Source organism: Hippoglossus hippoglossus, chromosome 9, assembly GCF_009819705.1.
Source record: "Hippoglossus hippoglossus isolate fHipHip1 chromosome 9, fHipHip1.pri, whole genome shotgun sequence".
NCBI lineage: Eukaryota > Metazoa > Chordata > Actinopteri > Pleuronectiformes > Pleuronectidae > Hippoglossus > Hippoglossus hippoglossus.
The window spans coordinates 2,537,356-2,560,015 of record NC_047159.1 but is presented as its reverse complement, the minus strand read 5'-3'; the positions used below and the strand labels follow the sequence as shown (position 1 = coordinate 2,560,015).

Sequence of the window (22,660 nt, the reverse complement as noted above, 5' to 3'; positions counted from 1 at the left end):
TAGGAGCTCCCCGAGGATGCCGGGAAATCCCTGCAATGCCACCAACTTCCTCGAGGCTGGAAAGCGGTAGGGGGTACGGCAGCGAGGGCAGAGGAGGGAGGAGGGGAGGGAGGGCGGCTTTCAAACCTGGATTCCCCGTGGACGGAGCAGGCGGATAACAAAGGCCCTGCCAAGGTTTTTGGGGGGAGGTGGGGAGGGGAGAGGTGGGCGAGGTGGATATGTCAAGTTGACAGCAGCACTCAATCCTTCATCCCCACGATGACTTGATCCAATCAGGCCCCGGACGGCCAAGGACGAGATGGCAGGGCCTGTCACGTCGGAGGCATCAGTGGACTGACGAGGAACGGCGGCACGGGTGGACAGCGTCAGTCCCACCTCCCGCCGCCTGTGTGTCTCCGCTAACTTCTAGAAAAACCCTGAACGTCAGCAGGTTTCTCTTGAACATGATGCAGGTTTACTGGAGAACAGCTGTCAGACGAGCCACTTCCTGCCCGTCCGGGGACTGGATCGGATATTTGTAGGATGCCAGATTTTTATGTCACATAAATAGAAAAGATTGAATAACAACACATTGTGAAATTTGCTCCTCAGACCATTTCACATGTGGGCAGAGACATTAATCTGTTATGTTTGATTCATGTGTCAAAGAGAACAGAAGAGACAGGATTTTGTGATGGAAATGTATCAAGAATTACCTCTCAGGGGTTTTATGCCTCCACCAGACACAAAAGTTTTAGTCTACACACATTGAAGTCACCGTGACCTTTGACCTTGACATCTAAGCAGTTAAAAATTTGAACACAGGCTTGAGATATCATGCTCAAAAGGCCTAAAACATGTTTTGTGAGGCAAACGTGACCTTGACCTTTGAACTTTGACCTCCCAAACCTAATCAGCTCATCTTTAAGTCGAAACTGAATGTTTGTACCATGATTGAAGAATGTTCCTTAAGCCGTTCTTGAATTATCACGTTCACATTATATCATTCCTCCGGCCAGTGCAGTTAACCCGAAGCCTCATGTTTTGAAAACCAAACAAAGAAGAAGAAGAAGAATGATGTCAAGTCTCTGACCTCCATGCGTTTGATTCCTCCAGCTCCTCTTCCTCCGTAGTAGGAGGCGTCCACAGTCGGCCACTGCGACTTGGGCAGCGGCTCCGGCTCCTGAGGAAGACGTGGAGGGAGATTCAGAGACTCGTTAAAAATCCAAACAGACGCAAACTTCCTCTACCATCATATAAACATCGTCGTTTATCAAACCTGCAACGCTGACAAGAGGAAGACGGAGCAGGAATGTGCTTGTATTGTTCTTTTCTTTCAGGTCCATTTATATTTTGAATCCATTTCCTTCCGATTGTAAAGATCATTTCCGTAATTTTGTCAAGAAGGAAGTGAGACTAAAATAATGTGATATCTTTATTTTTAATCAATACTTATATGAGAGGCAAACTAGAGACCAAAAGAAATCTGTTAGGATATGAAAAACGATGACAAATGGGTTGTTGGACATAAAAAGGTCATAAAAACAATTAATTAACTAAATTTCTCAGAGTAATAACATCAACAGTTTTCAAAATATAGCTCAACATTTTGAGAAATAAACTTTTTGTCTTGAGTCAGAGGAAAAGATCTCGACCACTCATCATAAAAAGATAAAAATGGAATCAATCTCATCTTCTTATTTTGAAAAGAAAGCCACTAAGCCTAATTATGCAGATGCAGAAATGTTCCTGTAATTTTCTGCTTTGGTTTAATAAAGAACAGTATCTGAGCTGTGGCTTTGCTTGATGAGTTTCCTATATTTTAATTCTAGTATTTAGAGACAACACCACATTAATACTCACAGGTGGCGGAGGACGGGAAGGTGGAGGAGGTGGCGGCGGGTCTTTGATGACCTGGATAAACACAAAAAGCAAAAGAGCGTCAGCACAAAGTCCACGGAGGGACGAGTGCAAACACACAAACACACAAACACACACACACACACGCTCAAACCGTGTGTCAGGCCGAGCACAGACGGGGCTGACGGAGGTGATTCGTGACAGGTGACTGAGACAAACAGAGACGTCCCTGAGCTCGCTGCACGGCAGAGAGACGCCGCCGCCGCCGCTGCCAGGCTGCTCTGTGTACGCAGCACCACCACCCCGCTGACTACTGATTACAAGGGTTCGGCTTGTAAACCAACATCAGGGGCCCCCCCGTGCAAAATAAAGAAAAGCTGAAAATCAACTTGTTGACAGGGGAGTCTTTGGGGCGATCGCTGTCGCCCGTTTACCTCTTAATTAATTGGACGGGGTTCAGTGCTCCCGAGCAATACCCCCCAATCATAAAGTCCTAAGGAGTTAATTAGCTCCAACGAGATACGGAGGAGGAGGCTCGGGCTCGGGCTCGGCTCCAAGCTCCGTCTGGGTGGAAGATGAGTGGCGGCAAACACACAACGACACACACACAACGACACACACACACACAGAAGACCGACACACTTCACCCGCAGCAGAGTGACCGGCCCGGCGGCATTGTTCATGACAACACTGGGTGACATGGCACCTGAGGAGCAGGTTGTCCACAATGTGATTCCCCTCAAGGACAAGATGCCTCCACGAGGTTTTTCAGATGTGCATCGCGAAGCAAAGGCGCGGCCTGACACTGGCATTTGTCAGGTGTCAGTCAGACGCCTCACATTCCCCACGTCCAACTTTTTACTGCAGGTTTGCTGAAGACGCCACTCGGGCCTCGTGTGTGAGACGGATCACGCCGGGGAGTTTATTCTTTGGCATTTTGAGGTTTCAGGGGTTGTAAGTCATCCTCTGGTAAAAAGTCCGTGGCTGTAGCTCCCGAAACACAGAGGTCGTCTTATATTTCTGTAAATCCTTTGATACGAGAGGCCCTGGAAGAAGCTTACAGGTTATATGTGGTGTCTTCTTACATATTCTAGACTAAAATTCAATTTGAATATTTTAAGACTGAGGATTAAACCTGTTCCCGTTAGGTGGTTTTGCAAGGTTCTGTCGGTTGACAGCGTGAAAACTTATCAATCACAATCAGAGGAAGTAGAGACAGCATTAAACAACAGAGGAAGAGAAAGAAGAGGAAGCAGCCGCCGTCTTCACCTCCGACGATATGTTTGAACGCTTTTTCTATTGCTCATACGATGCCTTGCTCTTTTGGCCAAGGACCCTTCAAAATGCAGAGTAGACGAGCCGGGGATCGAACCACCAACCCTCTCTACCTCCTGAGCCACAGCAGTGCTGCTCCTGAAGTTGGTGATAGTTGTAGTAATACCATAAAGATGTTACCGTGGCAACCAAATGAACCCGTTCCATTCAAACGGAAAGACCACTACTCGCCCAACTGACAACACGCCCACGTCAGACGCCGTCTACAAACCAATCAGAGTCAAGTACAGGTAGACTCCGCCCACGTAGCTGATGACGACAGGACTCACGTATATGTCAGACAAAACACTTTAGTCCTTAAATTACAATGTGAAACCAAAACAAACCAGATCAGATGAAACTATGGGACAAACAGACGAAGCCTCAGACTCTGAGGAGAGGAAACGTCCTGAACGAGCGTGAACATGAGACGAGGCGAGGAAGGAGCCGAGCTTCCTCTTCTCTCCTCCGCACAGATTGTGGTGTCAGATAAAACCTCTTCACAGTCTCGCGGACGTTAGCGCCACACCGGTCTATAAATACTGTACATATATAATTACAGCGAGGACGTCTCTCAGCTGGAGCTGTGGTTGAGTGGAAGGCAGACCTTTGTCCATTAGTCATCGAAGACAGATAGTACACTGTCATCACTGCTTATGCATTTGCTAAATTGGTTTTTGAGGGGAGATAAAAAAAAAGAAAAAAAAAAGGAGCAATGTAATTATAGCATATCATAGATGCTAACAGCTGTTTCGTTCAGGGATCCCACCGCATTGGCCACATACTGTTGTCATTAGAATAATGAAAAATAATCAATTACCGTTAATTAATCGCTCTTTGACACACAACTGGCTGTAAGCAAATCCAGTGCGTGGCTGCGAGTAGCCTCTCCATACGCTGATTAACGTGATTTTAAACCTCACCTTACGCCGACGGGATTATCTCTTTTTATTAAGTGCAGCAGATTTCCACGACATATTGTGGGATTATGCCGATGACGGCGGCGAGGCTGCTGTTTCCCAGCTACCTGACGGACAGATGTGAAGAGCGGCGCTCAGCGATGTGGCGGCATAATTAAAAAACTAGACCGCGGGATACTTAGCCATCTGACGTGCGCTCGCCACTGCGGCCATGACACCGGGGGGGAGAATCAGACCAATCAGAGGAGCTCGGGGAATCTTCCCCATGTGGCCGTCTCTGCAACTGGACAAGATGATCTGTTCGTTCCCAAACTTGCGATCAAAACTTGTCGTCTGAAGCTTTTTTCGGGAGGTGGTTCCATTTTTAAATGATTCGTGTTTTTGTTTCCGGACACATTCGACTGTTTTGAGAATAAAAATGTCTCCGAGGGAAACAGACACACAAGACTGGGAAAGTTCTGCATCAGGGAGCAACGCTGACGACTCGTGAAGTTAAACAACATGAAATAATCTGAGATTATTAACATATAAGGCACCGACTGAGTTGAAAATGTGTCCAAAAAGTGCCTCCAAATTATCAGGGAATCATTTGTAATTTGGATAAAGTGCCGATGGTTATTTGAAAACTGCATCAACGACACAAAAACTCTTCTGAACTGAGGGCGACGCCGTTTCCGAGTTTACTTTCCAAACAAATCATAAACAAAGAAATTACCACTCCACAGCTTGTATGACCTCTCTCCTGGCACCAGGCCATGTGGGAGAGAGGCAGAGAGAGAGGGATTGTGGGAAAGAGGTTGGGCCAGTGTGTGTGTGTGTGTGTGTCTGTGTGTGTGCGTGGCCTCATCCTGACTGCTGAAACCTGGCAGACTGGGGGTTTAAATATTAACAAGCCACACATGGCCCTCCTCTTCTGCCGCGTCCCTCGATGGAAGGCAACAGCAGCTCGCTCCACCAAGACAAACACGTCCGCGGCCAGACATGCTGCAGGGGGTTTACATTTTAATGCCTTTGTTGGTTTTCCAAAATATGCTTCCATCTCATTCTGGATGGGCTCCCTTCAGGTCCACAAAGCCAGGTAACGTCGATCATTTAGGGGGCGGCGTGATTGAGCCGGAGCGGAGGTGCTGAGGGGAGGAGGGGGGTGCGGTTTGGATGGAGGGTAAATTTGCCTTCATCAGAAAATAATAAAAGCAGAGGCACAGAAAAAGAGCGGGTGCACCATCTGTAGCCCCGCGCTCTCAGCCCCAAACCATAATCTGTTGTGGGTTTTTCTAAATTGTTAAGTGGGAGAGGAAGGAGGTGAGGGCGGGTGAGGAGGCAACGACGGTTTCCAGCAGTGAACAGAAGTTTGAACTTGTTAGAATATCACATTATTGTGGCCTAAATAATCTGTGATAACTATTTTATCATCATATCTATAGAATGTTTGAATAATTATCAGGTTACCATCAGTGAATTTGATCTTTAATATGTTTATTGTGTGTTTTATCTCATTTATGTCAAATGAAATATGTTCAAAGCACAATAGGATACTTCTTACTATACTATATCATACTATACTATAATGCCTACTATTGTGCAGATAGGTGATGATAGATGATCAGAGACCATGAATTTTCCAATTAATGTATGAAATTATTATTTTTCATAGTGGTAACATTTAATGCTATTAAAATTAAATATGCTTCTCTGTAGGTTCATGTCCGCATTTATCGAGCACACACACACACACACACACACACACACACACACACACACACACACACACACACACACACACACACACACACACACACACACACACACACACACACACACACACACACACACACACACACACACACAGCATTGTTTATTCTGTATAATAAAAGGTTTAATATCAGCAAACAGATAAATCAGTCAGGCTCATGAATTAATTTTAAAAAATGAAGTTGTTCCTCCACGTTCACACCAACACGTGAAACTCGCTTCAACCAGCAGAGTCTGAGACTCCAGCTAATCCGTGTTTACCAGAACTCAGTTAGTATTTTAATCAGGAGCAGAAACATGACGGACTCAAAAGTGATTAAAACACAAACTGATAGTGAATCACTCGCGTCCCCAGGTGGATCGAATATCAGCCCTGAACAAACACAGCTCGTTAACTGAGGAACAATCTGTCACATCTCGTGTTTGTTCTCTGACTTCATCTTTCCTCAGAAATTCGTGTGCGATCACTTCATCACGTCAGCCGCTCATCGGCAGGATGTGGGCTCTCGACTTCCTGGTTGAGGTTCGAGCCTGTGTGGTGTTGCTAAGCCACCGCGGGTGAACGAGGTAAACCGGAGGTGATGAAGTTGAGCAGATGTTCCTGCACCGCTTCCCCTTCACCGCCGGCTGATGAACAATATCGAGCCTGCTGAGCGCGAGCGACCTCGGCTGAACCTGACCCCCGATCGGCTGCTGGTCGCCGTGGTTTCAGCTTTTGGTTTCTACAAGTTACATTAACCGAAACGCTTCCTCAAATTCAACTGCCACAGTTTCAGTTGAACCCAGTTGCTCAAGACGAGCTGCGTTTTGCAACAGCAGGACGTTTGCAACAGAGGGAATAATGTTCTCACATCTTTATACTGCGATGCCATTTCTTAGAGAATCTTCTGAATCGTCCAGTCCTGTAGTTAAAATCAGCGTAAATGGATCCTCAGTGACACTCACCAGTGTGCAGCACAGAGGAAAGAACCACCACATGAGGGCCAGAGCCACGAGGATCAGCAGCACCAGGAAGACGATCGCCACCGCAAAGCCGTCCGACTGGGGGAGGAAACCACAGTAATCAGATTACACGCTCTAATTAGGTCTTTTTGGTTTTGGATTCCAGGGACAAAATCTTGGTGTTTGATAAACATCGCAGAACTCAAGTGTTTTTATATTTCATTTCAAATTAAAAAGTGACGACTGACACTGGATGTCTGTGTATTTTTGTCTATTTGTGGTGTTTACTGCTCCTTTAAACCAAATGTTCCCCTCGAGGATGATCCACACATCCATATATCAATTCATCCGTCCATCCATCATCCCGCTGCCATCCTCACATCTGGTCAATTCACATAGAAAATGATTTTAACTTGTCGGTGCTTCAGACTCACACACGTGGAAGCAGTGATGGTGTACGAGCTGGAGATGAAGGATTTGCCGTCGTTCAGGCTGATGAGAACGTCCATGGTCCTGAAAGAGAAAAAAACGTTTCATCCGGATTAACTAACTGGAAATCAAATAAATAAGTTATAACTTGACTTGTGACAGAATTTACTTTTTTGCAGACTGTGTTTTAATCTAATCTATTCACATATGAGGAATAACTATCAAAGATCTGTGTGATTTTAATATAACTAAAAGAGAAACTGCTACAAAGACTCAATATTAGATAAAAATGTCCATTCCAATATCAATAATCATTGATGCAAAGAAAGAAATAAAGGAGGCAAACTAAAAAGCCTTTATTAATGTGGGAGAGATAGAAATGCACCTGGAGCACAAAGGCCTTCATCGAGGTAACTGACTTATCTATCAATCAAATCTTATCCATCAATTATCAGTACTTTCCTCTAATGGTTTGACAAATCAACTGAAAAGCTAAAAGTCATTGTTTCACCAGTGATTTAAAAAGCATCAAACAAAGTGCTCACATCAGCACGACGCTCACTAAAGAACACAACGGCTGCAAACTGGATGGTCGAGGCGAGAGCGAGGAAATCCTCATTATCACGGGCGCGGACGCAGGGAATCGGACTTTCGGTAACAAGCCTCGTGAACTCCTACGACTTATTTAGACGGAGGAAAGAAAGAAAGAAAAAAAAAAAAAACGCAGAGACCAAAATGGGTGCAATTAAAACCCCTAATGATGAACGGCACCGCAATTTCCATATGTCTATTATGCCCAATCCAATTACTGCAGGTTTAATGAGAATTCAGGAATACGGAACAAGTGAAACGCCTGAAATCCTCCAACACAAAAAAGACAGAGGAGAGAAAGAAGTGCGGCGGCGGCGTGGTTGTGTGTGTGTGTGTGTGGTTGTGTGTGTGTGTGTGTGGTTGTGTGTGTGTGTGTGTGTGTGTGTGTGTGCGAGTGGCCAGCTGTGAGTGTGTGGTAGCGTACAGGGGAGGCCTGCATAAAAACCGGTGCTGCAGAATAATAACAAGAGCGCTTCTCTTTGCTGAGGACGGAGCCTGAGGCAGAGCCTTGGGCCACCAACTCTCCTGTGGTTCGGAACAGATGAGCGACCAGACCATGTGTCCATTACTATGCGTTGTATTTTAAATAGTCTGAACTGACTTCTTATTTACCCACGCTAAATATTTAAAAACAAGGGAACTTTAAAACCGCGTGATGCAGTTTGACACTTCGACTTGTTGACGGCTCCACTTCACAGGTTTGACTTGTCGTGTCGTCGAGGAGGTTTACGTTTCACGGAGGTTTGTTTCTGTCCGTCAGCAGGATCACGCAAAAACTACTCAGCTGATTTTGTTGAAATTAGTTGGAACGTGGGTCAAGTAATTTCAGGATCTTTGTTCACTTTTTCTCTGATTTCCCTGAGACTCTTGATGAGGCTTATGAGGCTTTTCCCCCATATTCAGCAGAATCTATCAAATCAGTTTATTTCCCTGAAAACAAGAGTGAAGCTCGAACTGGAGAACCAGTTGGCGCTGCGGTTGTCGATGGACAGTTCTCGAGATACGTGCTCCCCTTCAGGTAGATGCCCTTTCAAATAAATAGATTATATGGTTTAGAATCTTAGTTCACATTGCAGATTTCTCTTTGTTCCTTTTAAGAACCAGTTTAAAATGTTCCTAAAATCTTCTTTGCAGACTTCACACGACATAAGCTACGTTTAAAAAACGGTTGGTCTTATTGTTGGTGCCAGAGTCGAACCAGCTTTTCGAAACACAGAGAACTCGTTCGAGATTAAACACCGGCTCCGAACCTCGGGAAAGGTGGAAAAGGACGAGGCTGATCTAGTTCCATCCTGCTCCGGAACATTTACAGTCCGAGAAACAGGCAAGAGACAACACAAATAGAAGAGAGTCAAAATATATCACGTTATAAACCCGGAGAACCACATAATCTAGCTTGTGGGTTACAGTGCACAGGGTTTGAATCCAGTCCAGCTGAAACACAAAGTCGAGTCCCGACTGGACTGTGAACTGCAGCTGAAACGTTTGTGCTCGTTCCTCCTCTGCATTAAAACGAGGAGATGCTCGACAGGACGAGCGCTCCTCTAAGAGAACCCGTTTGCTTCCATCACAAAACGTCTCTTTGTGTCTGAAGACGCGGAGACGCACGGCCACTCCAGGTCCTTGCATGTTAACTAAGTGCTTGAGCTGAATGGGTGAGGGGAGAGGCTAATTCAGTTGACACCCTCAATCCGTGGTAATGGTGGGCAGGTTGTTAATCAAGCCGGAGGAGCGGACCCCCCGGCGTGTGAAGGAGGGAAAGCTCCCAAGCGAGTTACATTGACGAACGCCAGCACCGCCCCCCCCCCCCCCCGTAACCTGACATCACTGGACATCCTTAACGCACCACAACCCAACCAGCGAGGCCTCCTCCTCCTCCTCCAGACTAATTACAGAGTTACTGTTGAGTGGGCAGAATCTGAGGCACAAGTCGTATATCCTCGTCTCTTTTCACCCTTTTTATTTCCAAAAGAACGACAAAGTATTTAAGTGGTTCGGCTGTAACACATTTTTACAATTAGCGCCGAAGTGTTTAGTCAGTGTCTTTGTCACTCAAGGGAAAATTGAATCAGTTATTCAGATATTTAAGATTCCTACGGGGGGGGGGGGGGGGGGTTTCTTTTATTTGTTTTTAAAGCACTAAATGACCAGGCCTTCAAAAACATATCCAAGATGTTATCAAATTTTATACTTATGCTAGTCTATGTTGTTTTATTTTGCTCATGTCTTGTATTTTGCATCGTGTCTTCTTTCATTGTGCAGCACGTTGTTCAACTGCAGTTGTTTTTTCAATGTGCTCTATAAATAAACTTGACTTAACAAGAACATCCTGTGCTGCAAACACTTGAGGGTAAGTGTTCGACTTCCTACAGATTAGATGCTTAATTGTTTGACCAGAAGAAAACAACAATAATAGAAGGTCTATGAAAAAGCTGCTTTTCTGACATGAACCAAAGCCAAACTTTTTTCCGGAGAGGCTGAATATGAGAACGCAAAACGTCCGAGTCAGTTGCTCTGGACATTTTGCAGAACTTTTCCTGCAGCCTCAGAGTCAACGGTCAACTTGGTAAGACGACGAGATCTGGGAGCTTTTGGTCACAAGAGCTGTGAATGTGCCGTAAACAAAAACATGTGATTAACACGTCATGTCCTGCCTCCTGCTGCTCGACCACGACAATCCCCCGGTGCACTTTTCATAGGTAAAAGGAAAAATTACACAAAATGTCTGCACCCAATTGTCCGGACATTTTCCAGAGCTCGTGTCTGAACGCGGCTCAGGTTCGTGCCAATCTGGTGATGTTGCACGGAATATTTAAATGTTGGCACGAGGGTTAGAAAGTGGGGGGAATAAAAGGCAACTGCATGAGTTTAAAAAAAATGAATGAATAATTTAACAACCCTCCCTGTCATTTAACTTTCACGCAGTCAAAGCCAGTGAGTGACAGTGAGGAGAGAGCTGCAGCTGCTCGGTGGGTCGCCGCTTGTGTTTGAATAAATGGGAGATGAGAGGGCAGATTGTCACGGGGGCCGAGGGATCAGTCAGAACCCGAGCGGAGAGCGACACGGGCTCCCAGGGACACCAGTTGAATGGCAGAAGGTTGCTCCTCGCCCCGCCGATCTCTGGCACCGCGCTGGAGAAAAAAAAACTTTGTCCCTGGGCTCACTATAATCTGTCTGAAAGTAGGGGGCCCCCGCTGTGACACTAAGCTTTGGTGATGCGATGCAGCTGGAGAAGCTGACAACGGTGACGCTAATGGCTTTCAAACTTCCCGTAAAGATGTGAAAATTGAGGAGGCTGAATAATTCACAGCGGAGCATATGCGAACGGCTGTCACTCGGCATCCAGGAGCCATCACTCTGCAGTCTGACTTCGTGGCAGAAGTTCTGATGGAGGGAAAGGAAACTCGGCCGAGGCGAGGGGATCACCTCCTAAAGCACCGGGACCGGGAGACACTTCCACTGTTTGGAAACTAAAAGACCGGCTGATGGTGCGAAGTTCAAAGTAAACTGGAGGTTTTGCGGCAGAGCAGCTGGTGACGCCGAGGAGAGAAAACAAGTGTGTTGCACGACACGACGTCTTAAATACACATCTTTACTTTTTCCATTCATGGGACAGTGAAGTGCAGGAAGCCATTTACTTTCATTACTTTAAACTGCAAAGCATCAAAGACTTAATAACCTATGTTTTCATAGTTTTTCTGCTGGATTTACGCAAAAATTACTTGACGGATTATCACGGAACTTGGTGAAATGATGCGTTATTGGTCAGAGATCCAAATAAATCCAGGAATTTTGTTTGCCTAACTCTTCTACTATCTATTGCAGAAGCAGGAGTTCAGGTGCTGGAAACACCGAGTTAGAGTTCTCCTATGTTACGATGAGAAGTGTAAAAACCAATGGAAACAAACATCTGCACTGACAAACTTTCTTTCCAGGTGTTTCAAAAACAGCAGCAGCATATTTTACAAACTGATGAGCTGGAAAAATAAAACTGTGTTTTCAGATAATTCACCAAATCATTTAAAGTCGTGTGAAGGTGATTTATTTAAAGCTTCTTTCTTCTATTGTCTTATGTTGGTTTAACAATTCCTCATGATGCATTTTACATTTTCTTTAACGCACTTTGAACTACTTGAATTGAGCTTCACATATAAACGATCCAGGTCCCTGACACAAGGACGACGCCTGCAAAGTCGTTTATATTAGATATTTCTTTAATAAAAATAGATTTTCAGAGATAATAGATAAAATATATATTATTATTTGATCTACAGAAGGTGATGCACTTAAAATAATGGCTCTTACGAGGATCAAGTGCATTAAGTGATGATAATACTTTTACGAATTCTTATCGATTCTGAAAATTCTCTTATTTCTCTATTTGCTATAATTATTCTTAATATTTGTGTTTTTCCAGATCCGAGAACAGCTTGAATCCCTGATCTGGCTCGTCGAGGATCTGAGTCCCGCACGTAAGAAGCTGCAGGTTCCGGCTCCGTCATGTGACAACGAACCGATGCACGTCCAACACGCCGGTGCCACATGGAGGACAATCAAACAACAGGACATTTCTATCGTAAACATTTTCATACCCCCACTGGAGCAGATGGAGCGGTGCCCCGGCGAGCAGCAGCCCCGGGACGGCCTGTTTAATTATTGACGAGCATCAGCTACTGTACCTGCTTTGTAAAGCAGGTGTCGACTCCCCGCTCAGTTATTTCTTTGCCCTTCGTCATTATTGTGAAAACACCAGGTGAGGACATGCTGCTGCAAGAGCGCAGCCACTTAACCTCTCGATCGGCGGCCCAGCAGGGTTTGCCGGGTCTCCTAATGGGGATACACCAAGGGGGGGAGGAGGGAAGGGGGGGGGGGAGGGCAGGGAAGGAAGGGCATCGGCAGCTGCCAGTGTTTGAAGCCTGATGCCACAGCTGTCAGCACAGATGATGCCTCTCCGTGAGTGCTCCTACACAGCTCAATGACCAACTGAGGACACTGTGATTCCTGGACATCGAGCCTGGATGTGGAGCCGCCGCCTGCTGCGGGACCCCGGTGGGACGGGGAGCAGCGGCCTCCTCGGCTCGAGCAACCGCTGTATTTCGAATATGTTTCCCAACAATGCACATCTGCGAGGTCAAGACGGGAAGGTGGAGGCGGCGCTCGCTGAGGAGAGGGCGGCCCCACGTGTAACAAACATGGTGGAAAAAGGGCAAATGCGCAGTGAAAGATTCTTCCTCGGCTGAGTAGAGCGGTGTTCGCGGAGCGCCCCGAGCGTCCCCGCACCAGTGATGGAGCAGAAGCAGACAGATGGACGGAGACGGAAGTTTCCGGGCTCCGGCGTTCCGTGCAGGTGGCCCGGGCGCATGGATTCTCAGTGCATGGTGAATAATTCAAACGGGGAGCGCGGAGCAGGGAACGGCTGCATCTGTCGCAGATCCTTTTAAAGCCCCTCCAACAGATGTGTTTACTCACCGCCCGTACCAGCTAACTACTTAATGGGTCACCACTGGCAGCCAAGAGTTAATTAAGCAGGGTCTTCCTGCAAATGGCGGCCGCGGAGCATCGGCTCAGCTCCTATCAGGCGCCGTAGGCCCGCGGTTTACGGATGCTGTCGCTCGAGTGAATCTTTCCGACTGTATCCGAGTGAAAAACACGAGGATGTTTTGCTCTCCTGATTTTTAGTCAAGAGAGAAAATCAGGATATCAAATCATTGCATTCCCACAATTTGAGGTAAAGAGATTAACTGTGAAATCAGAGGGATGATAAATACGGAGATTTGTTATTCTACAAATCAATCAAACTTGGGACGGATGCAAAGCAGCAACGTAAAAATTAAATATCGAGCTATGTCGATAAACCGTTTTTCCCCATTTAGTCATTTATATGCTAAAATAAAAATGTGAGGATTTCCTGTTTCACTTAGTTTTGCATCTTTTTAATCTGACTGTCTTTGAATAAAAAAACTTGTCTTTGACCCTGACATTTAACATTCAGCAGAGTAAATGATTAATACAAAAATACATATCCCTACAATTAATCCCTGATAAAATCATAGAAAATAACTGTATCCTCTATTTATCATGCAATACATTATCTACCCCCCTTTGTGTGTGTGTGTGTGTGTGTGTGTGTGTGTGTGTGTGTGTGTGTGTGTGTGTGTGTGTACAGTACATCACTGTTGATTGAGTGACGTACAGACGCGTACGAACAGTATCTGAGAACCTGAATGAGTTTTTGTGACTTGTGAATTTATGCTAAATTAATTACGTTCACGTTTTCAACACAGTTTGATCAATTGATTTACATTTTCTTCAAGACAACCTGCAAACGACTCGATGACTGAATGGTTCGGGTGCATTGAGCAGCAGGTCCCTGTTTCCTGTCGCTCTGCCAAATAAAAGGTAAAAACCCTAAAAAGTCCACTTTCAATAATCGCAGCAAACACAAAAACACAGAGGGTCTCACTGCGTCTTTCAAATCCCTGCACATATTCAACCTTCAGCTCTGGGCAGAACAACACGTCATCCTGAGCAGCGTTGGATTTAAAACCCGAGCAGATTATCTGAGGTGAGGCTGAAGTTGATTTGGAGCCGCGACAGCGTCACCGACATCATATGATACATAATCTGCTTCAGAGCCGAAACGCCTTCAGGAGCCAGCGGCACTCGTAATCATACATTTTTGATTGGATTGCAGTCGGCGAGGACATGAAAATCTGTTGTTCCATCTAGAATGCCTCAGCGATCGTCTGTTGTGCTTCGGGATTAAGAGAGAGTCGGAGTTAAAGTCAAACAATAACTAACGCAGCCAGGAATAAACGCTTATTTACACTGTTTTCACTTAAATCTTTGTGGGTTGTTATGTATGGGATGTTTTTTTGCTGTGGAGCTCCATCTACAGTGTTGACTGCGTCTTTACGCTCCTCAGCTACGGGTTTGACTTAGAGACGAGGGACAAACTAAATCAAATTAAAATATGAACAGGACGAAAAGGACGTGAGGGGGTCACGGCAGCTACAGGAGATTTTAATAATAACGACTTATTTAGAACCTTTCAAGGTACAAAACAAAGACGGTAACATTTGAATAAACCAATACTGGAAAATAATAACGGGAATAGTTCTATTGGTCAAAAGCTTTCGTGAACAGGTGAGTTTTTTGGGATCTCTGCTGGACGAGAGTTCCAGAGCCAAGAACGTAAATAAAGACGGACGACGCATTTCCACGCCAAAGATCAGAGATATGAACGCTGCCGTCCTGTAAAATTGGAGTCAGCGCAGTAACGGTATCAAGGTCCCGCCCATACACGCATTCAACCACTGGTGTGTCAGTCTCAGCTGTCAATCATGACGTTCCACCACTATTTTTGTAGCGGTTCTACGTTAAAAAAAATTGTTTAAATCACTTTTATTTCAGGTGTCTTACCTCGTTGTCTTTCAACTTAAATAACCCAAAAACTAAATTTGAATCATGACAACGTAGTAAAATCTTCTCCGGCTTGTGTGAGTTTAAATTAAGAATTAAGATCACAACTGAGTTATTGTTGGATTAAATAATTTAGATTAATAAACTTTCACAACCAAATAATTGACTAGTTCCTAATAAAATCATATTTAATAAAATGTCCACATATACAACACGTCCATTCACCACTGTGCACTTACTGTCCGACTTCATAGAGCTTGGGTGCAGGACACAGCAGGTAATCGTTCCGCACTGCGCTCGGCTTATGATCTGAAAAACAACATCAACAAGCTTATAACACGAATCAGACAAATTACATTACCTTCAGACATTTTGCAAAATGGGCTTATGTCACTTTTGTGAAACAGCGGCCACTGTGGTCAGAGGTGGTAACTACAGGATATGTCTCTGAATCACGAAGTGGACAAAGTGTAAAAGTAAACATCAAGTAAAGATCAACGTTAAACCTGTGTTTACTGAACAAGATTCAACTTTGTTTATAATACGAGTGTTTACTGTGTGTGTGTGTGTGTGTGTGTGTGTGTGTGTGTGTGTGTCCGTGCACGTGTTAGTGCATCTTTCAGATTATTGATGATGCCCCAAGTGGACAAATGTGAGGAGGCAGCCTCAAACTGGGAAAGGACAAACAGACATCTGCTCACGGCCACTTCCTCTTTCAGATGAGAGTTAAAAAATAAAAAAAAATCTAATATGCTGAAGTATTTTAGTCAAATGATGAAAAATCTAAAATAACTTGTCAGAGAGGGAAGTGTTGTCGTTGGCAGCCGTCGATCCCACAGATCCTGCGGCCAGAGCTAAAAAAAAAAAAAAGGATTTTGGTGCCAAATGCGGTTTGTTTCCTGGAAAAAGTATTTTTGCTTTTTTCAACAGAGCCGAGCGAGGCCTTGAAAATACGGAGACACGGCGACCTGCAGAGGCTCCGCCCCTTCTGGGGGGGTTCGGATCACGTAGACGATGATGGAGCTGCCGGGAAGTAGCAGACGTTTGGTTTCACCTCCGAACAGACAAAGCATCAACTCACATCACAGACAGTCAATGATGAGATTTAACAAAAAAACACAAGAGTCGAGCCCATGGAGCTGGGGCGTGACCTTTAGATGACGTCATCCGTGACATCATCAAAAGGGAGGGGCTTAATGCTGCCTTCCAGAAACGTTGGAAGTCTCTCGTTTGAATGGAAGAAGAAGAAGAAGAAGAAGAAGAAGAAGAATGGATCAGATCCATGTTTACATCGACTGTTTGAGACGGAGTGACTTTCTATTTTGTTTATTTCTATCTAGTTTGTTTGTTCTAGTGAATTAAAATGTGGTTTCACAAAGGGACCCTTGGGCCTTGGTGGAGGTTTGTGCTGTAGTTTTTTACTCCTCGTTGTTTTTCCAGACACTCACTGAAGGTTTGCTGGTCGACTATGAAGCTGCAGACGACGCCTTCGCTGCTGCGGCCGAGTTTGAAGCCGTTTCCTCTGAGGACGATGTCGAAGGACTCTGTGGAATGTAAACACAAGATAAGACGGGGAGGAGGAGAGACCACCTACGTATAAGTTGGACTTTCTTCCAACTGCATCTTGATGTCGTGACATATACCTGTAGTTTCTATGCAGATTTAATTTTTACAGGGACATTATCACCACATGGAACATTCCCTAACTATGGGATATCTTGTTTTTCCCAATCGTTGTGGTCATGTACACGTTTCTACAGCAATGTGGTGGATTTTCACAGATTAGATTTATGTATTTGACTTCAAAAAGACAAACTGCTTGAACTTCTCCTCTTTTCCACCTTTCAAATCATTCTACAGACACGAATGAGTCCCTCAAACTGTTATTAGCCGACATGTGGGTGTTTTATTTAGGCAATAATACAATATCAGTTAATATCGCAATATAATAAAAGGCCAATATACATATCAACATAACTATGGGCATTGAGGAGGTATAACACATAACTGATCAACCTCAAATTTGTAAAATATTTAGTTTTGAGTTAATAAAGATGAGTTAAAAACCACGACCAAGTCCAAACGTGAGAGTTAAAAGTCTAAAAACCTTCAGTAATTTAAACGTTCTGTGGGTTTTCGAGTTTCCTGTTATGACCCGAGTGCTGTCAGATGGTTTTCCAACAAGCCACCGTGATCTTCTCCGGCTCTGACTCAGTACGTCACCACTGCCTGGAACTGAGACGTCTTTTCCAGTTACTGTTGGACAGACGTCTCGAGTCCTGCGAGGCTGCAGCAGGAGGATCCACTCACCGTTCACGCAGACACTGGACGGCTCCACGCTCAGAATCTCTGTGCACGATCGCTTCAATATCTAGAGGATGAAGAGGGAAAAAAGTGGGGAATGGGTAAATCATCGCTTTGCAGCCCCAGAGTAAATACATCAACTCCTGGTCGTTATCAGCTCTGTCAAGTTTAGAAAACAGATTAAGGGGCGCAACACCTGAGAAATGTCTCGGCCCCTGATCGCGGCCCGGCGGCTGAAGGAGAGCGTCAGCGGCGAGGAGGAGAGGAGGCAGAGACGGCAGCTGTGTCAGCCTTTATGGGGAAATTATGCAAGACCATTCCATTCCTCAGTTCTATTAAAAACCTCCGGGATCCTGCATTAACATATAAAGAGGCCCGTGTGAGCCCACTGTCACGGCGCCGCACTGTCCGCTGTGATTCAATAAATCAACAAAGGACAACTATGCAAATCCCCGGACACAGTCGGTAAAAAGAAGCATATTAACGGCAATACAGGACACTTGAACCCTTCATTTGATGTTGGGCAAAACTTCAGTCTGAGGAGTGTTTACAGCGGCCTTATTAAATATGATGGTTTGATGTGGAAGCGTCAGAAAGGGAGAGGGGGGGTGCAGATGACAGCCGGGAGGAAACGGATCTGCCACCATTTCCTCCGTCTGACCACTTCCTTGGCAAAAAGGAACATGAAACAAAATGGACTGCGAGGACGTGAGACACGATGTCGTCTTCTTATCAAGCGAAGTTGACATTCAGACAATAAAAGGGCTTTTTTCCTTAAAGAGTAAACGAAGTGATTTGTGCAGCTCTTCATTTCTCCGGGATCTTGGGACGAACATTCTTCCGCAGGCTGCAGGAGGGGAAAGAGGCAGTCGTCCAAATATCTCCAGCCAGCGTTGAAACTCGTGGGGGTTTGTGAAAGGATGAGGCCCCGAGTTTTATCAGTTTGTGGAAATAATTAGGTGGGAAAGGTTCACGGGGGCCGTTTCTCTCATGCATTATTAAACAGGAAGTCTGCGACACTGTACACTGTTGCTGAACTCAGCTGGGTGTGAGTTTAAATGACAATAACAATGTGGCCGCGCTGCAGTTTTGGGGCGGTTTTCCCAAAAGGACGGCAGCTCAGGCAACAAAAGGGCCCAGTGTAGCAGAGAAATAAAAATAAATGTCCTGACTGGGAGCAGAAACCCTCTCTCTCTCTCTCTCTCTCTCTCTCTCTCTGTGTGTGAGTTTTGTCATGCCGGTCACAGAGGCAGCGTAGATCCTGCAGCAGCAAGAGGCTGCACAGATGATCTCAAATCCTCACAATCCAGCAGAGGAAGGCGGAGGCCAAGTAGTCAGCGCTCCGGTATTACAAATCAGAGAGGAATGCTGCACGTTTTCATTGGGATGAAGCGTCACTGCTTCTCCGAGCGCTGAGGGGATGAGCTGTTCAGTTTCTGTGCAGGACCGTCTTATAGAGGCTTTAATAAGTTTCACAGAAAGTGTTGATGCGTCGTTAAAGATGCAGAACATATGACTTTAATGAGAAGAACAGCCTCGTGGGAAAAAGACTGGAGAGCAAAATGATCGATAATCAAATCCAAGCTTCCAGATGCTTTGAGCTCATTTTAACCTTAATTATTACAAGATGGATTCTCATGCTCTTTAGAAATGTCAGATATCTTGGACCTAACTCATGTTACACCTCATTACACCTCGTTTTCATCTGCTTTTGTTTGCTTGTTATTCAGCCGGATTCACCAAAACTACGGTGAACACACTTTCCCCACACTTTCTTTAACATTATAAAACAGGACGTTTGACATTTCCATTTATTTCTCAGACAATAATCATACTTAGGGGACTGATGTCTATTTGTGTTTTTAATTTGTTGCTGGTCCAAATAAACATCTGGAGTCAGTGAGTTTTAACAAGGGGCCTGTTAAAGTGCTAAGTAAAGTTCTGGTTCCCTTTTCACTTACATGGTTTTTAACCAGCAACTGTTTTGAATGTTCTTTTTCCTCGTTTTTTATCATTTTGCCGCAAATATATGCAACATGCATTGGAACATGATATTTTGTGTTCATCAACAACCTTCACTGACACTGACCCATTATTAATATAATGCAATAAATTAATGCACGCACCATTGTCCACCTGCACATGCTCTGCACAATATTTAACACATTGCACATAGAGTATCTAAATCTAAAAGGTTTTTACCTTTAATTTATTCAGTACATTTGATTTTAGTGCATAGTTTTGCAATCAGGTGCAAAACTATACCTAGTATTTTTTCTACCTAATATGTTTGTTATGCACCAAACAACAAAGAAAATTCCTATGTTTGAATAAACCTATAAATAATAATAACTTTATTTATATAGCACATAAATGTAAATAAATACAAGTAAAATAACAAAAGTAATAAAACAAAAAGGAGATAAAAAGGCAGTAACACGTGTATTACTTTAAAAGGAGTCATTGAATCTACTAGTTTCTTATCCTCAGGCCCTGGTGGCAGAGGCCTGGAGACACAAGGACCCGACCTGATGATCCAAGGGAAAATCTTAAACTCAAATTTAAAGGTGAATTTATTGTATCAAATAGAAAATGCATATTTATCATGAGAATCCAGACATCGTTCGTCCTGTGTGAGACGCAGACTGAGCCACAGTTTCCGACCCTCCGTCACGTGACAAGCAGCTCTGTCGAGCTCGCGCTCAGAAAACAAGTCACACCCTCGTGGCTTTGCATCATTTTTTTCTCGCCGCCCGTCTGAGCAGCTCTGTCTGGTTCCGCTCTGCTCCTCAACACTGCCCGGGCCCTGTCGGCTCCGACACTCGTGTCCAAGTCCGGCTCAGGTCAGAGAGCCTCGGCGACTCTGGGCTCACGATCATGTACAAATGTTGCCACACAAACCCCCGCCTTGGCTGACAGCGCTCAGGCCCGAGAGCCGCAGCGAACGGAAAGTATCGCTAATTGGCTGGCAGCGGAGGACGAGGCTGCACTGGGAGGGGAAACTTCATAATATAAACACTGTTTCACGGACTCTTGCTCTCAAACTGACCAGATGGATTTGATGGGTTTTTACTGGCTTTTATTCTGAAGTTTTTATCGAAATAATAATAATAATAAAAAAACAAAAGCGTTAAGGCGTCGAGGCGCCGATGCTGCTGCCGCTCGGAGAGTTTTTGACACTCAACACAATGAAAACACTGTGAGGACGATGTCATATGGACAGTGACTAACTGTCAAGCTGCTCCCACTCCAGAGTCTAGTGTTCCGCACATTTCCTTCTCCGAGGAAACACCGAGCGGCGTTTCTGGAAAATGTTTTCCACGCAGCTTTGCAGAAAGTTCACCGAGGTTTGTGATAAACTTCCACGAGGTCAAGGCAGGAAACATAATTTGGTGAATTCCCCAAACTTTCCATCAGTCTGCACCTTTAGTTGTTTCTTAAGAGAGCGAAGAGAGCAAAGCCTCCCCCTGATCTCACTTGAACCGACACACAGACGGAGGAGAAAACAGCCAAACTCACCGAGTTGACGATGCCCTTGAGTGCGTGGAAGCCATCTTTGACAGGAAACACTTGGTCCTTGGTGTCGGCGATTTCGGCGAGCTGTCGGAGACACGAGAGAGAAAAGACGTCTGATTTAAACGCTGCTTTCTTCTTCTTCTTCTTCTTAATGACGGAGCACTGTCTTTCTTTCCTCTCAGATCATGGGCAGCAGGAGACGAAGCAGATGGCATGACTGTGGCAAACACTTCATAACACTCAACTGTAAGAGAAAAAAAAAATCTGCACAAACTGGGAGAGACATTGTCTTTGTTTATGACTTAATAAGAGCTGATCGCAGGGTGGTTACCAATGGTTACAAGGGACAGGCCGTTGTGACGGGTGGAGGAGAAACTGGAAAACTACAGACATCACTGACTTAATGAGACGAGCACAAACTCCAGATTACACCAGCAGAGAAGTGATGAATGAACCAGTGACCAGATTAAACGTATTGATTTCCAAACAGAGTAGAAACGGGCCAGAAACTGATTGAAACAGGCAAAATAAAAACACAGTTTCTACTTTTAACAGATTCTTTTAATGGCTATGTGGTATTTCCATGTATAAATATATATAAAACAAAGTATTACTATTACTTAGTGTGTGCCTGTTGGTGATATTGATGGGTGTCCTAGTTGCATTACCTTTGCCATGAAGGTAAGATTATGCAGAAAAACTACAGAACGCTTTGTGTCAGGGGAAAACCACGTTAATCTTTATTATACCGAAAATTTCACTTTCTTTAACGTTGCAAAATGGGAAATTTTTTCGCAATTTAAACAATTTCCCTGACAATAATTAAAAAATCAGGCTTATTTAGAGGCCTGGCATCTGTGAGTTGGTGCAAATTGGTGCAGATCTAAATAAAAATGTGGATCTAGTGGATTTAAATGTGTTTTTTTTAGGGGTTAGACTTTTTGAAGAAGCTGTATGTGTAATAAATAGAGCTACAAACTTTAATATGAGGCTGAGATAATGTGGATTTAATAGAGAATCAATAGATTAAATTAGTATTTAATAGTTTCATAGAGCTGCTGTTTTATTAGTTTTGTTTTTAACAATAAATTTAGGTTTTTAGTTGAGATCTTTTTTCCATTTTTTGAGAGCTGATTGTGATGCTAATCATTAAACATCCTGTAAACACACAATGACACATAACCTGTAAACGCCGGGTTGTAACATGTGTTGGACTCATTCATCTTCTTCGTCCATGTTTTGTGGCAAAAATGTTTTAAAAAACAACTAAAAAACAGATTTTTTTCAGAAGAACATTCCAGATAAACAGATATCTGCGTCCTTAAAGCTCCAGAGCTCGGCTGGAATCAACATATTTCACCTCATTTCGACCAAACGTGGAGCAAACTGCGGTTTAACATCTGAAAAGTGGATTTTCCTGAAAGAATAGTTTCAAAGTTTTGTGTGTGTTTGATTTTTCTGCCATGAAAACATAAAGCCTAAAGCTTCTGTTCTGTTATTAATGACTTCCTCTTTTTTATGTTATGGTTCAGGAAGTGAGAGTTTTTTGGTGGAATATCTCTTTAAGGCTGTTTAGTCTGTGATGTTACAACTGTTCACCTTTCCTGTCACACTTCCAACACGGCAGCGTG

At 44.3% G+C, this 22,660-nt stretch overlaps 1 protein-coding gene across 2 annotated transcripts in view; it reads right to left on the bottom strand.

Moving 5' to 3' along the window:
* antxr2a (ANTXR cell adhesion molecule 2a) overlaps positions 1-22,660 on the bottom strand; it is a 67,631-nt gene that overhangs the window by 35,552 nt on the left and 9,419 nt on the right. For both annotated transcript variants that reach the window (XM_034596166.1, XM_034596165.1), the window contains 8 exons: positions 21,033-21,113; positions 17,520-17,580; positions 16,658-16,753; positions 15,449-15,518; positions 7,202-7,280; positions 6,771-6,866; positions 1,843-1,893; positions 1,073-1,162 (listed from right to left, as the gene is read on the bottom strand). In XM_034596166.1, coding sequence (XP_034452057.1) covers positions 1,073-1,162; positions 1,843-1,893; positions 6,771-6,866; positions 7,202-7,280; positions 15,449-15,518; positions 16,658-16,753; positions 17,520-17,580; positions 21,033-21,113 — 624 coding nt within the window. The remainder of the gene's footprint in view (positions 1-1,072; positions 1,163-1,842; positions 1,894-6,770; positions 6,867-7,201; positions 7,281-15,448; positions 15,519-16,657; positions 16,754-17,519; positions 17,581-21,032; positions 21,114-22,660) is intronic.